General features: G+C 39.3%; 1 protein-coding gene and 1 pseudogene across 2 annotated transcripts in view; both read right to left on the bottom strand.

Annotated features, from left to right (window-relative positions):
- Positions 1–25533, bottom strand: part of LOC117208518 (lachesin-like) — a 105150-nt gene that overhangs the window by 45647 nt on the left and 33970 nt on the right. For both annotated transcript variants that reach the window (XM_033449716.1, XM_033449717.1), the window contains 2 exons: positions 14355–14446; positions 1486–1592 (listed from right to left, as the gene is read on the bottom strand). In XM_033449716.1, coding sequence (XP_033305607.1) covers positions 1486–1592; positions 14355–14446 — 199 coding nt within the window. The remainder of the gene's footprint in view (positions 1–1485; positions 1593–14354; positions 14447–25533) is intronic.
- On the bottom strand, positions 106–226 carry LOC117208539 (annotated as a pseudogene).

Raw genomic sequence — 25533 nt, forward strand, 5'->3', positions numbered from 1 at the left:
CAGGCAGTCCGGTTCCCCTACCGGAATCGCTGGCGGCCCCGAGGCGCTGAGCCACCAGCGTCCAAGCCCGAACCCCCCTGGGGGCGCGGCGGACCCAGCGCGCTTCGCCAACGTCACACGGAGTTCCCAGGCGATTACTCATCCAAGTACTATCCCCGTGCCCGGCGCTGCTTAACTTTCGTGATCTGACGGGAACGAGTGCACTCAGCGCGGCATGGGCGTTGGCACGTCGATAAATTAGCTGAACTCTAATCAACTTGATGGGTTTGAGTCGTTAAATTTAAATTCATTTACAACTAGGATATATAGTTGTATTCGGTGTCAAACAAGCTTCGACAATTCGGAGCAACTGATTAATTGATTATAGCAAGAGAGCTACCACTTTAACTAGTTTAGCTAGTTTAGCTAGTGTTCCCAACAGATATACCAGCTGCGTTCTTACATTTACGATTTAAGTCCTACTTAAAGCAAAATGGTAATGCGTGCAAAGAATAATCTGGCGTCGTTATCTATAAAATATGGATAACGATATAGTTAAATTTACACCGTTCCAGCCGAACTCGTTAAAGCGCAAAATTAAGATTTTTCAATCTGTTATTCCTTCCGTCATAATATTCCTCTTTATGAGGGAGGGGTAGATAGTAATGTACACACGATGATGCGTAACGAAATTGTCTTCGTTGTGGATATGAAATCCAATACCACAGGGGAAATGGCTCTATTTTTGTGTTCAAACATAAGGATGTGGCGGCAGGACGGACATCGAATCAAAAAGAGTGCTTGTGAATTTAGTGACATATGAGTTGTTTGAGAAATTGGTTTTCGTGACAAAGATTCCTTACTTGGACAAAAGAATGTGATCTAAAATTTACCATGATCGATTTTTCTTTCTGTACGTTTGTATTCGGTCCAGAGAAATAGATTCCAAACCACGATTTGTACAAAAAAGATTCTCAAGTACATGCTATATTTGCTAGTCATGGGTTTAATAAGCTATTTATTAATGTGCATTTACTATTGATTGGATTTTCATTAGATGCACCATACAAGATAGAGGACATTTTTAAATATTTCTACCATTATTATATTTATAATCATATGAATATCTCCTTAAAACATAGTTACACAGTATTTCGTTTATAAATCCACGTAGCAGATGTAAGGAAGAGTTTGAAAAGAAAATTGTATAAAAGAAATTAAGTTCCAATGCATCATCCCTCTACTTCAAGAGCTACTACGATTTTGTGTCCGATCCTGAAACGTGAAAAGATCTGAATAAATCACAATTCCAAGATTGCGATTCGCAATGAATCTTTCCTAAAACCTTTACACGACGAATAAAATGATAGTAAGGTAGACGAGAAAAGAAAGTTAAATGTATTCATTCAAAAATGTGGTTAGTATTGTGTGTTCCACACGAAAATTCTTCGTCAGAAGAATTTTGTATGTCTGCGGTTTGATGAATTTTCACTAAGGGAAACTTACCCTGTAGCCCCCCAAATGATTGACCAGACACGTGAAAGTTGCGTCCCTTCCCAGCGATACTGTTACATTTTGTATAGTATCAGCGAATTCGGGTGGAAAAGCACCGCCTGAAACAGATACAATGCATGTGAGAAACATTTTAGATTTGCATATCTTGCTCACTGTAATTTAAAGAAAAAACATAACATGACGTTCATTTACTAAGCGAGGCACAGTTGGTAAAGACTGACCGAAGCGGAGAGCAGGAAGCAAGATTAGTTTTGTCCAGTAAACAGAATATTTCATAGTCGTGGAGACCTGGAAAAATCGATCCCGTGATTCTAATTAATAACTAAATATGAAAGTTACTCAAACTCAACGTTGATATGAAATACAATTTTTAAATCATCCAGATATTTACGGAATTTTAATTGTCGTTTCGATCGTAACAAAGTTCCTTCCTTATTTAAAATTTACTAGTAATTTTCCAGTATCAGTTGCAAAATTTGTCGACTCGAAACTTGTAAAGCTACTAGATTGGCAAATGGAATATTTGATCTAGACTTAATGAAATGTTTTTACATTTCGTATCAGTTACTATTTGCTTCGTTGATGTGTAGTAGTACATTCGGTGTTTAACAAAGTTTCCTCTTCCAAACATATAAATTTTTAAATACATACATCAGAAATGATGGAGTACAGGCGATAAAGCACAACACGACATCAATTTAATATATTTTACAATGATACGGACATTTAATTCATTTACGACTTACGTAATAATACAAATTACGATATTTACGATATTTATTATAATGCAATAACTTTCTTTTAATAGCCCTAGCTGCCTAAACTGAATTTAAAAGTAATTTCTTTTAAGTTATTTATGTGGGATTAATTTATATTTCAGAAAAATGTAATTTCATAAATACATACATACATATTTGGTAAAAATTAGCGTACCGCCGTTTATTCAAATTTTCCACTTATTGTTGGATAAACTCAGTCTATTAAATGTACTATTTGGTATCGTGATTTTCAGCAGAAACAGATATAAAATTTTCCAATTTTATTAATTTATCCTTTCGAAAACAACCTGTTTTCCACGTGAAAAACTTTAGAATCGTTCTGCATACAGACATACATACATATAACTATCTGAGTACAAAGAAGTTTCATGGTTTCTTAAGGTTGTTTCAAGATGAACGAATTCCGAGAAAAATACTGACTTTTTCCTAGTTTGTTGGATGCAATTTGATTGTAACTTGTAACTGCTTGTCATTTCTTTTCATCCAGTATATCTAGGGAACGTATTGCTTCCTCTATTTTTCCGCCTCGATCCTCAACAATGCTCGAAATATTCTATTATAATCGTTCAACGAAACAACAAGAAATATTCAATGAAAATTCACAAGAATCGGATTCCTTACTGGATCGCTCTTTTTTTATCAAACAGCTTTCCTTGTGTGAGTGTGCGTGTGCGTGTGCATGCGCGCGCGCGCGCGCGCGCGCGTGTGTGTGTGTGTGTGTGTAGTAAATAAATCGTTAATGCACTCGGAGAAATTTCAGAATACAGAACCACTGCAAGGATCAAAATTTTGTGAGGTCGAAAAATCGTATAAATAAGAATACTAGTTTCGTTTTTTCCTTTACACTGTCACCCGCGACGTGTTAGAAACTACCCTTTCTCGATCTCTTTCACGAACGATACGACGCGACATGACATAACCCGGTGAGAAAATGTCGTCTCACCACCGTTCTCATAACAATTATTAGAATCACGTCTTTGAATGAAAAAGCGGCAGAATAAATCTTCGGTTCGTTGTCGCTGTCGCGCAAAATTCCTATTCAAAGCTGCTGTCGACGAACAGAGTGCAAGTCCAATTAGAAGCCGCCGCGGCCAGCGGGAGATCGTATCCCAAAAGCATGAAATTACAATAATTAGCTGGATGCTGTTCGTTCTCGAGACTTTTAAACCTCTTTTCCGCGCCATGTCAAAAGTACAGAGGAAGGAACGGAAAAAATGTCAAGCGACAGCAACCGACAGAAAAGGAAAGAAACAGAAGAAACGTAAAGAAAATGAAAGGAAAGGGATAGCAAAAAGGAAAATACGGAAAGAAGGAAGGGAAGAATGGAAAGTTTAAGTAAAAGAGCCGAACTGAGAAATCACGGAATAATGAAATAAGAGGCATGACACTTTTGAATTAAAGGGGGTAAGGTAGCATTCGTGAGGTAAACTGCAGGACAAAAGGGGCAGAAAGAGGAATTCTGGAACAAAGATAAGCTCAAAGTCAAGCCGTGGGGTCTTGAAGGAGACAAGCTTGACCTATTTGTCTCATAACAACGGTAATAGGATCGGAAAGTATTATAAGTAGAAGTGACAATCGCCGTGGGACAAGCAGTCTGTCGAGTGGCCAGGAGCAAAGTAAATTGATGGTGACGGCATTACGTGGAAATGAAAGCAAGGAATAAACGTCTACTCAGCACCGAGCCGAGGAAAAATAAAATTCTTGTATTGAGTCCATAACGGGAAACTTTCGCATTATTGTAATTTAAGATTGGTATTTAATTCTCGAATGACCCTTGATGTGCTTACATCCTTTGTTCTGTCCCGGTTTCGAAAAGTTACAAGAAAATGGCCTGGCTTTTTACATTTCTCCGAGAACCAGAGTGTCAGCCATTTTCAAGAGTCACTCGCTAAGGGTGGATTTCCTACTCGATAAGCAGAAAGACATAATAGCTGTAAGATAACACAATTTTTCAAAAAGTGACATATACCTGAAAAAATACTTGGAACGAAGGGATTACCTTTCGTGTGTACTTATTAGCGCGTAGATACTGTGTTATATTGCGTATAGCTGATTATAGTTTTGCATCGACACATTTACATGTTTAAATAATTGCAAAAACAAAGTATTCGAAGCCGTTATTTGAATGAATATGTCAGTTTTAGCACTACAGTAATTTAATTTGAAAGCACTTCGGTTCCTTAATTTAAAAACACGAGTACTAAAAGTTTCATCTGATATTACATAATACTCTTATTTTCGAAATGTGTATTTACTAGTATCTTTTTATAGAAAACTTGTTGTTTTAACATAAGGACGTTCGATCCTTAAAGTGTTAAAAATATATTTTGAAAAAATACATTTTTTGATTGCTGATCCTAATCGAATAAAACTTAATCGAGTTGCTTTTGCGCGATATCGTAAATAACTTGTGTTTGACATGATCGAACTAAGGTCAATGCGAAGAAGACGATTGACTAGCAAGTTGACACATTTAGGCAGGATTTGAAATACCAGAAGTGTTGTAATTTGTCGACTCGGACGAGTTAGTTTATCGATTTTGAATTTTTATCGGATACCGATACTGAAATATCAGGACGACGAAGCATTAAAATAAGTCCTGCTCTTTCTTAATATCGTTGCTCGATTGGATGGCTTCTTAAATTATTTATAAAGCGTTATTCCCGACGAGGTCCGCTCGATTTTACATGATTCTATGTCAAGTATATCGAGAATATGAAACATCTCCCACAAGATGTTTCTAATCGTTTTACTTACAGAATATAACTGGCGTAAAGAGGATAATAACTTTATAGTATAAATGTCTTTTCATAATGTTATTGTTCTCATGAATTACATTTCGTGAAATATAACCAAGTGTCTATGTAGATACTTTTGAACGGTAGTGTATCTCGTTTTCTGACTTTGACTTTCCATACTTATAGATATGTATAATAAATTAGTTACTCCATTAAGTGATTATTCTTTAGGTACATTTTTTTAAGCCCCGATTGATTATTATTATTGGATTATTGATTGATTATTATTAAAGGAAGACCGAGAAAAATTTATTGAAAAAGGAAAAAGGACATAGTAAATGCGAGAGAAAAGTTTTGTCGTGCTACGATTAATAAAGTGGCTTATTACGAAACAGGAAGTGCACGTTATGTCCAAGATACTAATCCGACGCTGACGCGAACATTCCGCGGAAGTTAAGAATTTTACGATATTTAATATAGGTAATAAGCTACCTCGGAAAGTTCGATAATAAGCTGTTCGTGAAAAGTTTTGGTGGCGGAAGATAGTTGCCTGTTGCTCGACTATATACTGAATAAATCTATTGGACACGAGAGATTTATGACAGCAACCGAGGCATTGTTCCTCCTTTTGATTAAATAAGAACAACTCGTTTATACCTGTCCGTGAAAAGTACGGTTTCTTAAGAACACGTGAGAAAAATTTATACGACATTTGTGACTGTGAATATTTTCGAAATATATAGCAAGATTTTCACGGTATTTTTCACCTATTTGCGATAATTTCGTGTTCGTACGACCCAAGAGACAAGGAAAATTCTCAAGGAGGATTCGACTATAAGCCTGAGGCGGTTGAAAAGAGAGAGAGAGTGCGTTTCGTCCCGGGACTACCGGTGGACTCGTCAGTAAGGCTATGCCCGGTAGTCCCTGCCTTAGACGTAGAGGGAGTCTCGCTAGGTGCGGTATTTGTATCCTGACACCGTATATTCGACCGCTAGCGAGACAGACAGACTCGTTGTCGTCGTAGCCCTCTAGTGTTGGCGGTTGGTACCCGTGGATCGCCCGGGAGGTGTTGCGCCGCGTTGATGCCTCGACCTGTCGGCGTCCTGTTGATACCGATCCGCCACAAGCCTTTTATTTATCATTATCGGTCTATTTGTCGTTAACATCCTGATCGTTCTCTTTTCGAGCGATCTTATGTTTCTAATCGAGGTCGAAATTGTCTCGTTTGTTTCCTTTGTTTCTGTTCCGCCTTCCAGATTTATCCTTCTTCGCTCGTTGTCCCTCGCCTCAGAAAATACGCAAAGCGCAGTAAAAGTTTTCCCCGCATCCGTTATTATCTTCAACTGAAAAGTAGATCACGGTGCAACGAACGTAAACAATATTAAAGGAATACGTTATAGAAGAAAACATAAATCTGTGATACGCAATATCGCGACGATAAAGGCGAACGGAATACGGCATTATAGCAACCTGCAGTTTTTATTGCTTCCTCTACATGTACACTGTACACTGTACACTGTGCACCCGCTTAAGCTTAAGTGATATACACGATTAAGTAAACGCTTAGAGACTCGCTAATGCCAGTATTTGAAATTTTTACCGAGCTAACTTATCTCGTCGACGCCTACTTTAATGATAGACCTTTTTCTTTATTTTCTCTTCCGGCTTTTCCCTTCCTTTTTCTTACCCAAAAGAATGACTTTAATTAAAGCGGTGGAAGGATTTCACGTGAGTTATTTATTCCGGAAGCTTGGTGGTGTCTTTTACGATGAAAGAAGTTCGTTGAGTATAGAACCAAGTATGTGCACCGTACTGAGTGTAAAATTGAACAGGTTCTGATGCGAAGTCGATGCAATGAAAACGCAATACGTCGATTTTTTTTAATGCTCGTGTGTTATATATTCTCTATCGAAATGCAAGGCTCTTGAAAAATAAAATTGAAATCGTTACTTATATTAATGCGAAGAATATAAAGCGACACACAGTCGGCATTTAGGGCGTTGATTAACGATATTTCGAAACGTAAGTATTTAACTCTAAAACAGTCACGTATCATGGTAGAATATTGCGAAACTGGCGTGAAATTATTTCTATAGAATTAAATTAAGCTGCATTTCATTCCTCTTCCATGTATAGTTGTCCGAAAATAGTTTAAGAGCGTTTTGCAAATACACCATTCCTTTTGGTCTGTTAAGTATGTACATAGAAATTTACGCGGGTCATCGATCTGTAATTTTTTAACTCCTTGAAATAAATACACGTTAGAATAGATTTAAAAATGATAGAAACGAGTCCCCAAACGCTCGCGTTCAACTTTATTTATATCTTTATTTATTCGTTAAACGTTCATCGAATGTACAGGTTTCATTGATATTCGGAAATCAACAGTTTGACAAAGTGAAAAATACAGAAAGATAGAAATTACATTATAACGTTATGACGGCATAGCAGACGAACTTCATTATATTTAAACGATTTTTTATATGCGTAGATTTATGTATCGAATTAATGCTTAGAGATTAAATTACCTTAAGAATTCTAAGTTAAATATTTTTATAAAGCGGCGTGAACGCTTTGAATTCTTATGCTTATACTGTCGCTAGCCTAGTGAAGAAACGTGACAAAAAATTCCACGAGACTACAAACTAGATTATTTAAGAATATTGCGACCTTTAAATAAATTTAAACTATGAAATTTTCGCGAATTTTCTGAAATATTTCTATGAGAGCGAGTTGGCATAGTCATAATGTTTGAAAGAAAGATTCTAATTAACTTTCATAGCTGTCATAACATCACATGTAGAGCAATTGTCTGAAAAACTATTTTTATGAGCACGGTGAATAAACGGTCATTCACATTTAGGTAGAAGAATGTTAGCAAAATCGATTTGTGAAAATGTTGAGAAATTGCCTTCCTTACTTTAGTAGCTTTGCATGCTTTCCTATACCTACTTGATATTTGCTGAATTAAGGAACATTTTTCCACCACTTTAACCATCTCAGAAACTGTTATTTCTATATATTTTCGCATTTTGTATTTCGCACTTTTATATTTTCACTTTTGGACGTCTCAATTCTTCAGAATTCTGTAATTTCTTAGTTTTTCTTCGTAACAGTTTCTCCGTCGTTCTACAACTTGTCCATCTTTCTTATTTTTCTATATTTTAGTTTCTTTAATATCTTCGAGCAAAAGTTCTGTCGTCTTTCTAATGAATTGATTTTCCACTTTTTGTGTTGTTTGTCCATCTAGCCTCTTTGCAATCCATCTAGTCTTTTTCCAATTCGCTCAGCTTCTTTTTTTTTTAATTGACATTTTTTCCTTTTACAATTCTTTCCGCACTCGCACAGATCCATAACTAGCTTGTTTTCTCTTAATTTACGAATTTTTTCTGTATATTTTATGCCATATCTTCTTTCTTATTCCCATCCAACTCATTTTGTTATTTTTTCCTTTCCTTTTTCTTATTTTTCGGAATTTTATTTGCTTTCCTTGGCTATTGTAACAAGATACCGATTGAAAGAGACAATAAGAGGGGACACGAGCATGAGTTCGATTTCAAGTCGATCCTGTCACGTTAACACTCATGCTTGCTAACGCTAGGCGCATTGGATTGCACAAATTGTAAATATCGATGTTAACACTGGAGAAAAAGTTTGCAATACCTTTAACGCGAATGTTTATGAACAGATAGAAGAAACTTGCGAAAATCGAAAGTTTTTGGGAACCTTTTTTATGAAAGAATGTTTGAAAACCTTTTTTCTTTTTTCAACTTGATCGATAAATTCGAAAATTTTCGATTAGCTACAACTAACTATCGCACTGTTACTTTTGGGGCTTTTGATATAAGAGTTTTACACTTTTGAAATAATATTCCTTAAAGAAAATGCAAAGAAAAAAATGTTTTTCTAGTCCAAAGTTCTGCGGTAAAACACTCTTTTTTTATACGTATTATACGGTAATTATAGAATGTCTCCGTGTATTTCACTATATATGAGACTTATTTTGATATAAAGATATCTCTGGAAAAATTGAATACGCGGGTTATGTTTAAAAGAAATGTGTTATGAAATGTAAATAGAGTGCAAGTGGTGCAAATATTATGGCTCTTTTCTGCTTATATTAACTTAAACACCATCTAAACAGTTACAGAATTAAAAAATTTGTCTGTATATCTAATACAGTTGTATACTAAATTTCAAAAGTTCTAATAGCAAAATCCATATCTGCGTACAACAAAAATGCAGAATTATATACGTAGGTTGGGTATGCAATATGCGATCGGAGGTTGAATAAAAAAACATAAGTCACCATAATTTTATTATGATATTATATCGTTATATTGTATTATAGAGAGTAAGAGAGAAGGAAGAGGTAAGTCACGAGTGAAATATTCCTTCACTCTTCTTTCTGTTTACCTTTTCTCGATTGCGTTTTAAACCATATAAAATTTCTTCATTTCAGCTGGCAAAATGACACTTGAGCAAGTCCATAAGTGACAGCCAGAACTGATTCGACTTAATTTGGTCTTGAGTTTAACTGCTTATTCTTAAGTTGAATAGCCCCTCTCTTTTCGTTTCGCAGTTCGTTAAGCAGCCGATAAGCACAAGTTCCCAATTGGCCGGAAGCCTGCTTTCAGCACCTTGCACTTTCCTTCAGGACCTTATTTATCCCTTTCACTATCGACCATTAGCGCTCGATATTCGATAAAACGAAAACGCTGAACCCTTCGCGTTGACCTTTTCACAATTTTACCACCCTTCGCTAAGCTGGAATTATTATTTGTGATAAATCTCTTCCCACCCGAAAATCATTTTATACAGATTCCAGTTGAATAACATGTAACAGCGTGCATCGCGTGATTTCTTGTAGAAAAATAATAAAAAGATGTAGAACAAAATTTGCTCTATCTCAGCTTAGTTTTCGAAAAAAGACGAGTTTGAAAATTTATACTTAAACATGGCTAATTCTGGACTAGATAGTACTAAATAATCGACAAGAAATCATTCTATGTGTGAAAATAAGTCGAAAATGTAGAATAAAGCTTTTCACAGGACGCTTTGTTTTTTTAAGAAAAACAGATTTGAAAATTTACTACACGCATGCTCTAAACCTATTCGTAATTAAATATATTCAAATTCTATTTTCTTCAAAATAAAATCTTAAACGAAAAAATTTTATTTTACATTTCTTACTTATTCTCGCATCGAGAATGACACCCTATTAATGGTTAACTCAACCAGTTGATAATTAGCTATGTTCAAGCATACTTGATAAATTATCAAAGTCAATTTTATCGAAAACTAAGTCGAAAATGAAAAAATGTTATATTTGTTAAATAAATATTAATATTATATAAATGTTAAAAATGGATATTTGTATCTAATTTACAAAAGAACTTTGATTCTATAAAATTACCCGAGCAATGATAATTTTATTGAGGAATTATTTCTTTTACATGTATATACATACATACAATACATGTATATGTGTATGTAGGGTGAGGCCGGATGAGTGATACAATCAAGCAAAGGGTAATGTTACATAAAAAATTAAGTAGAAAGAAAATAACATTGTATTTTATTCGAGAAAATCAAGTTTGAAATACACGTGCGGTTGAATAACACTGTTCAATTCATATCTAACTTTGTAACTTTCAGTAGGTAATTCTTGTAGATTTGTATGAGCTAAATACGAATCTGCAAACAAGCAGGTATGTACAGTTTTCAAAAAATCAATTTTTTTCATTTCAAATATTCGACTGTAAAGATGTTTCGTATTTTTCTTGCATTTTCTCGCATTTTCTCGCATTTTTTCTTTACATGACAATTCTTTCGACTCTTCCAAATAAAATGATATGGATTGTTATTACATTACAAGCATTTCAATATTTTGAAATAATGATCAAAGTGAAAGGAACATCTAAAACGCGTTATTTTCTCCTTATATTTTTCAATTTGTTTCAAAAACAAAAGGTCTAGGGGAAAATCTAATCACATCACGCGACAGAGCAGGCATTTCTACTAAGGAAAGTATCAAAAAATCTACAAAATCATAATATCGTTTCTATTGTAGTATTAATGCGAATTTGCCGTCCTCGGTTAATCGATAAGAATCGATACTCGATTCGAGGAAGCGATGTCATTGCGGATCATCGAGCTGCACGCTTTCACCGTATCTTTCTTTCTCGTCCTCTTTCTCTTTCTTCGGAGAACTGCACTTATTGCGGAGTGGATGCTTCTGTGAGAATGGAATTACATATGTACTCGAAATAACCGCGATCGCGAAATGTTAGTTCCGCGCTTACAATAAAGATCCAATGCTTGTTTGGAACGAATTCCAACGTTACAGACTATTCGATGTAATTGTGATTTTGAAAGCGTTATGCATTCTCCAGAACATCTTAAAAACAACTATGATACATATTTGTAAATTGCTTAAGAAATGGAAACCGCAACATGTGAAATGGTCAAATCTGTCAATGGTCAAATAATTCAAATCTATGTGCGCCTCGAATTACAGGAATATGAGCTTCTCTGCTGTAATTCCCTTATTACGTGCTCCTTCTTAAATGACAATCTTTGGAAGGTTCATACTGTTTCTGACAATGGATATTAAGTTTTCCTATATTTTTGATAAATATAATCAACATCAAAGCACGTATCGATTGAGAGTAAGCTCGACGGCAACATAACGACGATCATTCGTAAATGGCCCCCAAACGCGATGATTTCCAATGAAGTTTCAATCGGAATCAGCCATTGTCGGAGCTTCGAGGATAATATAATTAATTTCGCGGAAAGTAAAGCGCGGAAAGGAGCACGATGAAGTTTCGCCGATCGTACGAGGCTTTGGTAGCCTGTGCAAAGGTTACTACGATCGCTCCATATTCATTAACTTTTACAGAAGAATTAACGGATAATGAAACGAAGGAAAAGTTAGAGTAAAGTCACAATTCATTTGGAGAAACGTATTGGATTGAAAAGTATACGATGCGCGCTTGTATTACTCGCTTTCATAACAATTCTACTTAATGGAACTCGTAAATAGCTAAATGAGAAATTGAAAAGCCAGTTGTCCTTCATTTTCGCGTATTTATCAGGAAGTCGCGAAAAAGAAGGAACGAACGATTCATCCGGGACGAATTAGCAAGGATCTTTTCGAACGCGTGAAAGGGAAGCGGTCCAACTATTAACATACTTTCACGGTGAGTTACTGGCAGAAAAGAACATGCAACGAAGTCATTCTACAATAGTAGAGAATTAGGACGGATCAACAGTCAGCGAAGTGGAGTATCAGCGGTAAAGCATAATCTAAAACGAATTAGCTATTCGATCTACATGATATCTTCGATTTTACCTTGTATTTGCTATGACTTTTTTGCTTGTATGCATATGACTTTGTTAATTCAATTTGTATTCGAAAACAAACGATCTTAGCCGCACATGGGTTCAATATTAAAATGCAAACTTGAGAAGTACATTCGTATAAACTGCTGCTGATGTGTATACAATAAATGCTTAAATATCTAGATTACTTGTAAACAATAACTAGTAATTATACATATTCAAAGAGAATAATACGATGTTGATAATTATTAAGATATATCGATAACATAATTTTTTTCTCTTTTACTGCACAATGCATATGATGGATATAATATTTGAGTACCTCGAGTTTATTATTCATTATTGCATTATACATGTAAAATATATAGAAATGTGAGCGTCTTTCCATTGGATGAATTCATTTTTGATGGAGGTTAAAGCAGGCAAAAATTGAACGATGTTTGTAATTAAATGTCATCTGGCATTACAGGTACATCTCTCCACATTCCTTTGTTAGAAACGGCCCATTGCATTCTATTTCATATTCGTCGATAGATTCTTGTGTTTTAGTTTCATTATATTTCTTTCGAAAATATTGAAACTTACAGACCAAACGATCGATATATTTTTACAAGTCCAATTTCCATTTTTTTGAGATTTCATTCGACTCTACCTTTGAAGAATTTTCTTCTTTTCCCTTTTTTGGTTACTTTTAAGTTATCAACGGTCACTTCTTTCATGAATTTTACTTGACATTAGGAGCGTAAAAGATTTGTAGAAAAAGCAATCGATTAATTTCATACCGAAAAAGATATAAAACGTTGGTACGAATAAATAATACGAATCTCTCCAACTATGAAGCACATAGCTCCTATAACACTACTTGTAAATATATTAGATTGTCTTTTTGCATTCACTCCAAAGATATAGAGAAATTTATTTTACCTAAAAATTTTCGCTAAAAATCACCATATAGATGCACATGAAAATGCTGAAAACTTTTCTGAAGAAGTCGCGAGACGCGTAGAGGAAAAGAAGAAAAGGAGAAAAGAAAAAAGAAAAAGACGCGTCGTAAACTGCGTGTGTCTGCAATGAGAGTGATCTCCGTGTCTTTTTCGCGCGGTTGATACAAGTATTTTCGAGAAGTTGACGATTCATCCGGTTTGTCTGTGTAAAGAGAACGGTATAGCTGACTGGATCCGTAAAAAGTAATATTTCATCGGGAGAAAAGGTCGTAGGGCCAATATCAGCATATATCGTCGGTGACAGCGTACGTTTCAAAAGCGGGTTAGTTCCGGTATTGTATTTACAGGTGGTCGTGAAGTGAACGGCTTAGTTGCAAAATTGGTCGTGCGGTTCGTGATGCATCATAACTCGCGGCATTCATTGTGTTCAGATGGCTTTTCAAATCCTCATGGAAACAACTTTTCACGATAATTGACGCTCTCGAAAGCTAGTTGCTGAATATTGTGAGTAGAGACAATATTATTTCTCTTTTTCGAAAAATATATGAGAAAAAATTGATCGCGTGACAGTCGTATTGTATCGTATCGTATTATTTGAACGAATGAAAAGAACTTATGATATTATGCAATAATTACTTTAATTGTTTCCACTTAAATCTAACTGTATTTGTTATATAATTTGTTATATATATAAAGAAGATTGATTACGCGGCGGTACACCTGTCATTTTGTTTAATTTCGGTTTAAGAGCTCTGAGATATTGTGACTGTCTATCAACAAATTTTGACCAAGTTGAGATTGCAATTTGAAATATTATCAATTTGTAGGTTTTATTTGTAGATACTAGCAAGACCGATAAGAAATAGATGGAAATAACGCTCGTCCTTTCAAAAAATATTTTAGGTATGTAATTAGGTACATGTAATTTTTAATATTTGTCAAAAAATGCGCCAACTAATTGAATTATTTGAAACATTTATAACGTTAAGCATGTTCAAGTGTATTGTGAAATAAAAATGTTTCATTAAATCTTTCTTTTGCGAGAGACTTACCAAAAATGTCATTTGGATAAATTAAGAGAGCTATTAACACCATTAGAAGTGCTTTTTGCCGATCCATCATTTTGTCACAGTCATCGATCCAGCTGGAACAATAGAAAAAGTTAATTAAACGCATGAGAAAGTGAGTAACACAACATCTGAAATAATTAAACAGCAGCAATTAATTGTTTCTGCTCTTATTAACGAGCAGAACTTTTAACTTTACGTATTAAAATTTCCGTCTGGTTTCATTATTATTATAATATAAATTAAAAACTTTCATTTTTTGTTAAAACGATTTGAATATTTCATTATCAATTTGTCAAAAATACGTTAAGTAAATGATCGAAAGAAACGAACACAACAAAAAACTAAATGTAATTTACCGATCGCCAAAAAATGATTGTCATCTTTCGAAAACTATCTACATAAAACCGAAATCGCTAAATATCTCGTTGTAGCATTCAAAAGCATTCTCTCAAAAGCTTTTTTGCTTTATAAGGAAATAATAGATGCACAACATTTTTTGTTCCAATTCCAACAGAAGAAAATGGATCATACATAATTTAATAAAATAATATAAAACACAAAATGTTGTGCATCTATTATTTCCTTACGAAATGAAAGAAACTTTTGGGATAATCTAATATTTGGTTCGATCAGTGTCTGATTAAATGCGAAGTATTGGCAGAAAACCCGCAATCTGCTTCGATTTGATACCAATTCGTTTCTCTTCCTCTACCTACGAGACGGGGTGAAAAGAGCTCGATAGAAATAAAAGAGATGTCTTTTTTCTCGTGGTAATCGTAATATAGTTCGACTGAACCGAGTAAAGTCGAAACTATAAGAAACTTCAAACCGAATTGAAAGAACGAAAGAGATTACTTTATAGGGGATATAATGATAAACTATTATACTCTTCATCAGTTTCTTTAGGGAATAACGAAACTCTTTAAGGACAAATCGATTACATATCGATCGCAAAATATAGATCACTGTGTGTACATTCAGATGAACAGCTAGCGATAACTACTTTCGAGTATCCCAGATTCACGAAAAATTGACAAATAAATTTGTTTGATATTTGATACAGTGAATGAAAATAGCGACTTCTTCCCCGAGAAGACTTTTGAAGAATTCCCTTATTTAAAGAAAAAGTATGTGTTCGATCATTCGCGGAGAGACGCGATCGCGGAGAAGCGCATCAACAGGAGTCGTAAATTCCCGTTACTATTGTTCAATCGACGCCGCGAGATGATCGATCCCCTACTACGATTAGGCTAATAGAGGTGGTTAATTGAAGAGTACACTGACGTAACGAGGTTCTAGTTATGGTTTATTATGACACTGAGTATACAGGATGAGTTGAGTTAAATGAATCGGTTGTGATGTTTGACTCGGCCCGAATGTACAACGTAAGGTCAGAGGATGAGAGCGCGAGAGCTTAGGAACGAATGGTTAATGAAACTGATTACAGATCAATGCGATCTGAAACTTCGCGGTGTTGTGACGACTGACTGTAGTCGACTGACTTGAGTGGATCCTTGGTGACGACTGACTTAAACTGATGATTGATCGAGACTCCCTTCGCTCTTATGTTTTTCCGAAGGAAAGCTTGGTGTGGGTGTGCCCTTTGAGCGAAGAACGTGGATTCGTTATTCACAACTTTGTGAATGAAGTGAGGGTAAACGTTCGCGATGCCGATTGGATAGACCCATGCGAATGCAGAAGAAGACGAGGAAGTCTCCCACCAACGTGGGTCAGGGGTGATTTCATTCCTGGGAAAAACCCGTCGTTTTCGGTGGACATGTGTTGGGTTTCCTCAGTCTACTTGCTTTTTCAGTGTCTTTTAAGAGCCTAATAAAATCAAGGACTTTTCCTAAATCCGGACATAAACCGAAAATATTTCTAGACAAACAGATTGCTTGGCAACATGTGGAAGCAATTAAGCTAGAAGTTGATGTTTTGTGATGGGTCCTTGAGTTTATTGAGGATTGGTAAGCAGGTAGGTGGGCCGCTGGCTGCCGGGTAGCGTTGGCTCGGGCGCAGATGCTCCGTGCGACGTAACAGTATAGGTTAGCCTCATGTTTTGTTATGTATTCATTTTTACCCTGATATGTGTTTCGACCGTTCGCGGAGAGACGCAATCGCGAGATAGCACGTCAACGAGAGTCGTAAATTCCCGTTACGATTAAATAATCGACGCCACGAACTGATCGATCCCCTTATTTCTGTTATGACAATAGGGGTGGTTCAAATGAGGTTACACTGATTTAACAGGTATAAATTAATGTTTATTCAAACAACTTTTTGACTAGAGAGATATAATTAAGTTTCGATTGATATCCAAAGCTACAATGTGTAGTACGCGACGTACGCTTAGATGATGACGATTCAAAAAGTGCACAAAGACTGAATTTCTGTGAAGATGATACTGCGGAGGAAGCTTGTTGTGGGTGGATCTAATTTACAAGGAAGAGCTGATTTGTGAAGGGCAAGGTTTCATTGGGAGAGTGAGGGAAAGATTTCGCTTTCAATTGGTTAATTTTTTAGGTTGGTTGGTGAGGAAGGGTGCTAACCGCCCCCGAGAGAGAGGTGCTAGTGGGAAGCATCATACGTGAGGAACTAACTTTCCTGTAGTAAACAATAAATCTTTAGAAAACGATATAGTAAAGAGATGTTTGTTCGGTCTGAAGGACCTTCGCTAGAAAATTCCTGAGATTTATGGTGCTAAGAGTATTAAGGGCACGCAGTGAGATTGTGTGGACATCTGGTTGCCATCCTGCCCGCGGTGTGTGACCTGGCCTAGGTAGAGTATCGCCAGACGTAACAATATGAGTTAAACATGGGTTAGGTTTATGTATATGGGGGGCACGAGGCAGCTACGGGTTCTCAGGGCGTAGGACCACGGACAGGATATTCTCCTATAGCCAGATGGTTACTGGTCGGCGTCTTTGGCCCCCGCCAGTTTGCCGATACGGTGCGGAGAACCTAGGAGAAGTTGGTGGGCCCGTCTCTGCCAAGATCACTCACCTCACCTTCTTGTGGGGTTCCCCGTCACCCTGCACCGGCTTTAACCGGGGCAAGGTGCGAAAGAGTGGGTGGCACCAGGATGGAAACCCTTGTTGACGACCTCGGCGATTTCTCAGAATTGACAGAAAACGAATCAAATAATCGTTTATGGTGCAGGGGAGGGATACCCCGTACCGGCGCAGCTACGGGTTGTAAAGCGGGCCCCGCTACGTTGTCATCGAGCAACCGTGGCCGTCCGGGGGTGGGCCACCAGGCCCCTGGACACGCTCATGCGTCTGGCGAAGGGGACATACGAACTGGGGGGTCTCTGAGGGGGTTGGAGGAACCCAACGGCCCGGGATCTTCGCGGGATAGGATCCGGCGGCGCTGCGGTCGCGGCGGGGGGGGGGGAGATCCGACGACGAAATGTCGTCATGCTCGTCCTATTCGACCGTTGCGGGCACGCTCGGCAAGCGGTCGTACCGCAGGATTACCGAATCCACAGAAAGCACCGCCTCCGCCGCCAACGGTCGCGGTAGAGGCGCGAGACGTCGCACACGGCGGAGGGACGCACCTGCGGGGGATGCGGACTCCGCGCTATTGTCGGCTCCCGATAAAAGGAAGGAGAGGGGCGCGAGGCGCGGCGGTGCCGACGGCGGCGTCGACGATGGCGACGACATGCGGAGGGACGAAATAAGGATCGGACCGGTCGACAAGCAAGCGACTGCGCTTTCTGGAGAGAGAGGTCAGTCGTCTCCAAGAGACGGTGGAACGGCTGACCAAGAAATGCACGGAGAGGGCAGCCAAAGTTGATGACAATGACGGCGAAGGACAAGAGGTGGGGATCACCTCTAAGAGGGGGACGAAAAAAAATGCTCCCCGGGCCCCAACGGGAACGGTTATGGGTCCCCCTCCTCCACCTCCCCCACACCCCTGGTCAGCGTCGCGCCGTCTCCGCTGTCCCAACGGGTCGGGGAGTAATACACATACCAACGGATAGATTCGGTGGTCCAGGATCTCGAGATCCACTAAACCCGGAGTTAAGACCGAAGAGGGCGATCACGGGGGCGCTGCTGTTTGAAATCCCAGGCCAGGACGCTAGGAGCAAAGCATCGCGACTAGCCGAGGTAACCGTGCCGCGAAGGACGGCCGAGCTAAGAGTGACCCGGCAGCCGCCGTTGCTGAGTCCGGGGGCTGCCACGCCGATGAGGTCAACATCTGCCACTCACTGGTCCTCGGGGACTTCAACGCCCACTCAACGGCGTGGGGCTCCCGCAAGACCAACGGAAGGGGGCGCGATGTACAGGACTGGGCGGCCGCACTCGACCTCCGGCTTATGAACCGGGGGTCATCCAGCACGTGCGTGGCGTGTCGGGGCGAGTCCATAGTAGATCTCACATGGGCAAATCCTGCCGTATCCCGCCCTGTTTCCGGTTGGGAGGTCTCCCCGGAGAAGACACTCTCGGACAACCTCTACATCTTGATGGAAGCGAAGAAGATTTCCGCGGTGGGCGGTGACCGCTAAAGCCGTCGATTGGTTGGAAGAATCCAGGACCGACGAGGACGAGGAAGCGGGAGCGACCCGGCTGAGGCGCCACATGCACGGGATCTGCGATTCGTGTATGCCGCGGTCTGGAGCCCCGCGCCGCGCCGGCGCTGTGTGCTGGTGATCCGAGGAGATCGCTCGTTTCAGCGAGGCGTGCATCCACGCTCGGCGCCAGTACACCAGATCCCGCTGTAGGTGGCGGGTGGACGAACCAGGCGGGCCTAGGTCGAGCTTCTGGCCAACCTCGACTCTGATCACTGGGGGCGCCCATACAAGATGGTATTGAACAAACTCCGTCCATGGGCGCCTCCCTTAACGGAGAGCATGGACCCTCGGTTCCTGGAGGATGTCATCGGCACCCTGTTCCCGGGAGCAGCGAACGAGGGAGATGGCAGCCTTACCGAAGAGGAGGAGCGTCATTGTGGGAAGTTCGAGCCCGGAATCGAGGGTCACTGAGGAAGAACTGGCCGGGGCCGTCGGGAGGATCGGAGCGCGGGAAGCTCCGGGTCCCGATGGAGTCCAGGCCCGCCTGTAGAAGGACGTCGCCGGAGTCTTGGCCCCGGGACTAATGCGTCTGTTCGACGGATGCCTGTCTCGAGGTAAATTCCTCGCTTAGTGGAAGGAGGGGCGGATGGTCCTGCTGCCGAAGCCGGGGCGATCGCCGGACTCGCCCTCCGCCTTCCGGCCGTTGTGCCTTTTGGACGAGGCGGGCAAGCTGCTGGAGAGAGTGGTGGCTGCCCGCCTGGAGTCGCATTTGTCCCGGAGTGTGCCTGGACTGCACGACGGCCAGTTCCGTTTCCGGAGAGTGCGTTCTGCGACCGACGCTGTCGCCCGTGTCCAGTCCCTTGTCGAGGGGGCCGAGCGGCGTGGTTACGTGGCGCTGGACGTCTTCAACGCCTTCAACAGCATCCCCTGGGACAGGATATTCCGGGCCCTCGAATTTCACCGGGTGCCCGCGTACCTGCGGGGTATGATCCGGCCGTTCCTCCGGGACCGGCGTATCGTCTACACCGTCCGAGGCGGAGGGGTGATCGGGAAGACTGTACACGCGCGGGGTCCCGCGGGGTTAGGTGTTGGGTCCGTTGCTGTGGAAAATCGCGTACGACGCAGTGCTTCGGACGCCGATACCTCCGAACTCAGCACTGGCGTGCTACGCCAACGACACGTTGGTGTTGGTCTGGGGCACGGCATGGGGTAGAACTAACCCCCTGGCGGAGCTGGCGGTAGCCTTTGTGGTCACCGAGATCAAGGAATTGGGACTGAGGGTGTCCCCTGAGAAGTCAGTGGCAATGTGGATCCGCCGCAAGGCCGATCGCGGGACACCTCCAGCGGGTTATCGCCTAGGTTGGAGGGAGCTGAGATAGGGGTCGGAACTAGCATCAAGTATCTGGGCCTGGACCTTCGGCGCTCACTTCGAGCGCCTGGCACCGTCTGTCTTGGCGACGGCGAACGCATTAGGACGTTTGCTACCTCGGCTGGGCAGGCCCGACGTCGGAGTGCGCCGACTGTACGCCGGCGTGGTACGATCGAGGCTCCTCTACGGAGCTCCGATCTGTGTGAAGGACCTGATGACCAACCGTCGCAGTCTACTAGCGGTCAGGAGGCTGCACAGGACCATCAGGGTAGTGAGGGGCTTCCACACCATTTCGGCTGCAGTAGCGGCGGTACACGCCGGGTTTCCCCCGTTCGAATTGCAGGCCCTGAGGTGTCGCGAGATTTATCTCCACACTCGGGGTCTGTCGGGCGGGGTCGGCCCGTGGGCGCCAACGTTAGGGTTCGGGCTCGGCGGGCTCTGCTCGACAGATGACGCGCCAGCCTCGATACGAGAGCGGGTGCGCTGGGGCTAAGGGTCCGCGAGGCCGCCCTTCCAAACTGGGACGTTTGGTTGGACGGCGGAAGGCTTCCCCCGACCTACAGGGTGACGCAGGTGCTCACCGGACACGGTTGTTTCGGCGAGTATCTGCACCGAATCGGGAAGGAGGCGACCGCTTTTCCCCAGAAGCGACCTGGTGTCCGTACGAATTTCCTTCACGTAAATATAAAAAAAAAACGAAAAAAAAAAGGTTTATGTATATGTCGGAGATGAAAGGAAATCGGAGCCTTTCCTTTGAAATTTTGAGAAAATTCTCTAATACTTTAGCCTAGATTCTATCATAGCCGTAATTAAGCAATTGTTGTCATTCAATCTGATTGTAATTGTTCGAGGTTTGTGATAGTGAGATTGGGCTCGAGGCGACACAACTGGTCGCCGAACGTAGCCACGTAGATCACGGAATGGACGTTTCACCTGACGGAGGTGTGCAGTGGTTGTATGGTTCTCCCTAGAAATGTGGTTGTGGCATACGGCCTCAAGAACGGGCCTAGCCACGGGTGATTTTACCTCGGAGGTGCCAATATAATGGGACACACGTTGTATCGGACCGGAGTCCAATTTTTCTTCCACGATTCTTAAATTAAAAGAAAAACAGCTGTACCCCAGCAACGGACATCTACAGCCAACAGCTACAATTACCACGAACAACACTTTTATACCTCAGACCCTTCCGGGCCTCAACTACTTCTTTTTTAACACTGCGCGTCAACTTCTCCGATACGCACGAGCCATGTCACGCTGCACTGCAACACTCTCGGACGTTACTATAGTACGTTGCGTTACGCGTACTGAATATTAGATATTCACTAGTTATTTAAGATTACTAGGTATTTAAATACATGCAATAAAAGTCAAAAGTCTCCATCAGGGTTTCCTTTAATACGCGGCAGTATAACCTGATCCAAATTCAAATATCGATAAGACAATATTAACACAATGATGAAACTTCTTTAGTTTTGACTTTCTTTTAATTAAGCTTTTACTAATGTACTTGTGAGATTTTTCTGATTAAATTAAGACTAAACACGATATATTTTATTTAACAAGCGAAACAATTAAATTAATATCATTAAATTAAAGCAAAATATTATTATAATCAGTATAACCTTACATTTACTTACATTTGTAGAAGTTTCATTCAACGAAAATAAAAAGTAAAAATGTTTCATCTTATTAGTATCGTCTGATCGATGTTTCTTGTCTTGTCACATCGGCAAATAAATGATACGTCGAAATAATATTGACAAAGCTCGCGTGTCGTGTTGTGTTGTATCGCTTTTGTAGAAGTATGTGCTCCTTCATAGTTGCCAATTACGAAATTATAAGGACAGAGTTCGCGTGACCCGAAGTAACATTGTATCCTCAAGACTTGCTTGTTAAAACGACCGGCATCAGTCTATTCTTAATTCCCGTAACTTTCCATATCTCTTTAAAACGGAAACAGAGAGTCGCACAAGAAGCTAATCTACGTTTGAAATTTCATCCCTGACGAATTTAGAATGAGCCTGCCGGCAAGCCGACCTCTTTAAGCGTGTTCCACCGATCCGTTAATTTAAGGAAATTTTCAAATAAAGTTCGCTCGTACATCAAACCGCACGAACAATCAGCCGCGTAGAAGGGAAATTCATCCTGCTTCCACCCAGAGATTGTACCTACATATACATACATATACCGAAGTTTCGCCTAAATGTGACGCGTCCCATATATTTTTTTTCTCCTTTCCCATAAAACACGTGAAAAGTGATTTACCCCGTGGAATTTTAATTTGGCTCGTGATTAAAACGGAATTTATATTCTGTCTTTGTGATTACACTTTTTCCAGTAGGGGAAGTTGACTTCGTACGCAATATCAGTTTTATATTATTTTTTATGAATATTTTAACCTTTAACCAAAGAGGACATGCCTCTGAAATTGCCAATCTCTTGGATATAGCAATGTTTTCATTTATGTGTATAGTCTTCCTAGATTTTAATGCGTCTTATCATTTCTAACAAAAATAAATTATGCTATATACTAACTGTCATAGTAGGTATAATATTGCTATAATATCGTTTAAATATATATCCCTCATTATAAAAATAGAATTATAAATGAAATTAATAATTTATTATTTCTAGGCGATACGATGGTGAGAAAATAACTACGAAAAAAATGAAATCTTTCGAAATGATACGAAGTAGTGATAAAAGTGTCTCATTTACTTTGCGATGATAAATACAGATCACTATTGTAGCGTCGGTCCAAAGATGTAATGAGACATGATATATTCGCACTTCAAACTGTTTATTGTTACTGACTTTCGATACCCTTCGGTACTGTTGGAGACACTATCCCTATTACCGCTTAACTGTCTATACTAGCATATTTGCTGTATTAACGTACCTATGTATATCCACATATATGTATGTATAGACATAGAGTATAGACTCTTTGCATACATACTACATCTTTGCATCTACGATACATCTTGATTTATGAATCATTGTTACTCTTAAATAAAACAACAACTACCACTTAATGTTAGGTACAGAAAAAGAATGAATGGAAGAAAAGCACGCGGAATGTTGTAATTTTAACTCAACTCTCGTTAATTTTTCACTGATCTGCCAATATCAAGAAAATGTGGGACAAATATATTTATTCTGGAGCGTCGTTCTAAATCCTAAAATAAATTTCTCTATCAAAAACTCAATAAAGTTCTCTCGAGACTTAACGTGATGTATTACCATGGTGTTTAATAACAGAAAGTGAAAAAAATTGATTAAGCAATTAAGACGTTTCCCTCAATTAATAATTACAGATTCTCCGAATTACTCGAGATTCAAAGCCACTTCCTCAACATTTTATTTTCACTAGATTTCCTTCTGTCGATATTTTTCATTAAAATAAAGTAATCCTAGTTGGCAACGTATCATAACGCAGTTCCCGGCTTTTCAATGGTATTATAATACGTCGAAACGAATGAAACGTGGTAAAGAGAAAAGGAAAAAGCCCTCTGTCATTCCAGTTGGGTGGATATTAATTGATATTGGATAGTCTTTGCCTTATTTGAAAACTAATACCATGTTATGATCGAAACGGTTTTATTAAAAAAGAAAACCCAAACTCTCTGTTTCATTGACGAATGAAAGATTACGACGAATATTTTGAAAAAGGTTGTGTTCGGTGCATTAATATTTGAGAAAGTATTGGAAGAGAAGAATGTTGGAAGAGAAAAATAGAAATAAAATAAAGTAGAAAAATAAATGCTGTTATAGAGTGAATAGAGTGTGCAAATAATTTTAATCTAGTGCAATTGTAATTCTGAGTATCTTTTGGGATGTATGTACATGTTTCTTCGATTGATTTAATTTAAAAAATATTCTAGTTCAATTTAGAATACGTAAGAAAAAATAATACAAATTATGTATTGTGAAATATATTATAAGGCTTATTAATTAATGTTAAATTTCATCTTATTATTATATACAATACACTGGCGATGACTTTTTCGGGGACTTCCCTATTTGACTGTACGGGGCTAACGCGACCTCGTATACATTTTCTTAATTTACATTGATTTGTGGGTGTCTTTGTGTTTTGAGGCTGTACAGTTACCGCAAGGTCGTATGGGTTTGCTACGTCGTACGTCGAACAAGCAAAGGTATCGCTCTTCTCTTATGATACCACTAGAAGTGAGATAAGCCTCGTATGACGAATTGTTATATGTATGTATATCTACATTCTTGGTAGTACGTGATCAATAAATCCCGTACGATTTTTTCTATGTTATGTTGATTTATCTTATAAAGATTCAATTAATGTTTATTGCGGTAAAAATAGTATAAGAATGACGGAAATATCAGTTTCATACGTAGCAGAGAATCAATGAGAAACAAGTTGTACAGGAGCAAGCAAGGTACGATATGTCATGGCGCCTCTATGTCTCGTGCTGCAGTGAACGCGATAAAAGTTATATAGTTTGTTCTTTCTATCATCGTTATGAAAAATTTAACATCACTTTATTTCAAGAAATGAAAGAAACAAGTAGGGAACAAGATATATATTTCGTAACAAATTTTATATCGCGCGAATAAATAATTTCCCATGAATTTCGTAAATATTCAACATGGTGTAACGCTTAAAAGTAACCCAATTACTTGACAAAAAGTTTAGTGACCCATGAGTAATGAGATTAATCGTGATCTAGCCATACTTTCGCTGAACAAACAAGTCGACTTTGCGCGGGATTGACCCGCGGAACAAAAAGAGGTTAATTAATTACTTTTAGTTAGCATGTTTCCACGCGATAAGGGAAGTTCGTTCTTACAGTTTTGCACTTTATTTACCAGTGATGTTACTCATTATTGAGCCCGAGTGAAACGCGATGACGTGTCGTTTTCTTCAAAGAATTTTACCAAAATAAAAAAATTCTATAAAATTATCTCATTATGTACTAAGTAACTCTATAGTTTTGCTATATTATTCGAATAAAAAGTAACGATAGATTAAATTACGTTGATGATTTTACAATCTATTTTTCAGATCCTTTCTTTGTTAAACATATAGTTTAAACTTTGTTAGTATGTTGTATATTCTAAAATATCAATCGCTCAAAACAAAAAGGACAAGTTTTATCACACCTTTTACAATTGAAAGATTTGGTAAAGTAATAACATTTCCTTTGCTACGTCGAACACTCAAATTCGATTGTTAAACATTATCGCTGTTTATATTCACAATTCTTTTCACTTTCTACTCTTCAATTTCACTTCATATT

Source organism: Bombus bifarius, unplaced genomic scaffold, assembly GCF_011952205.1.
Source record: "Bombus bifarius isolate JDL3187 unplaced genomic scaffold, Bbif_JDL3187 scf7180000008138, whole genome shotgun sequence".
NCBI lineage: Eukaryota > Metazoa > Arthropoda > Insecta > Hymenoptera > Apidae > Bombus > Bombus bifarius.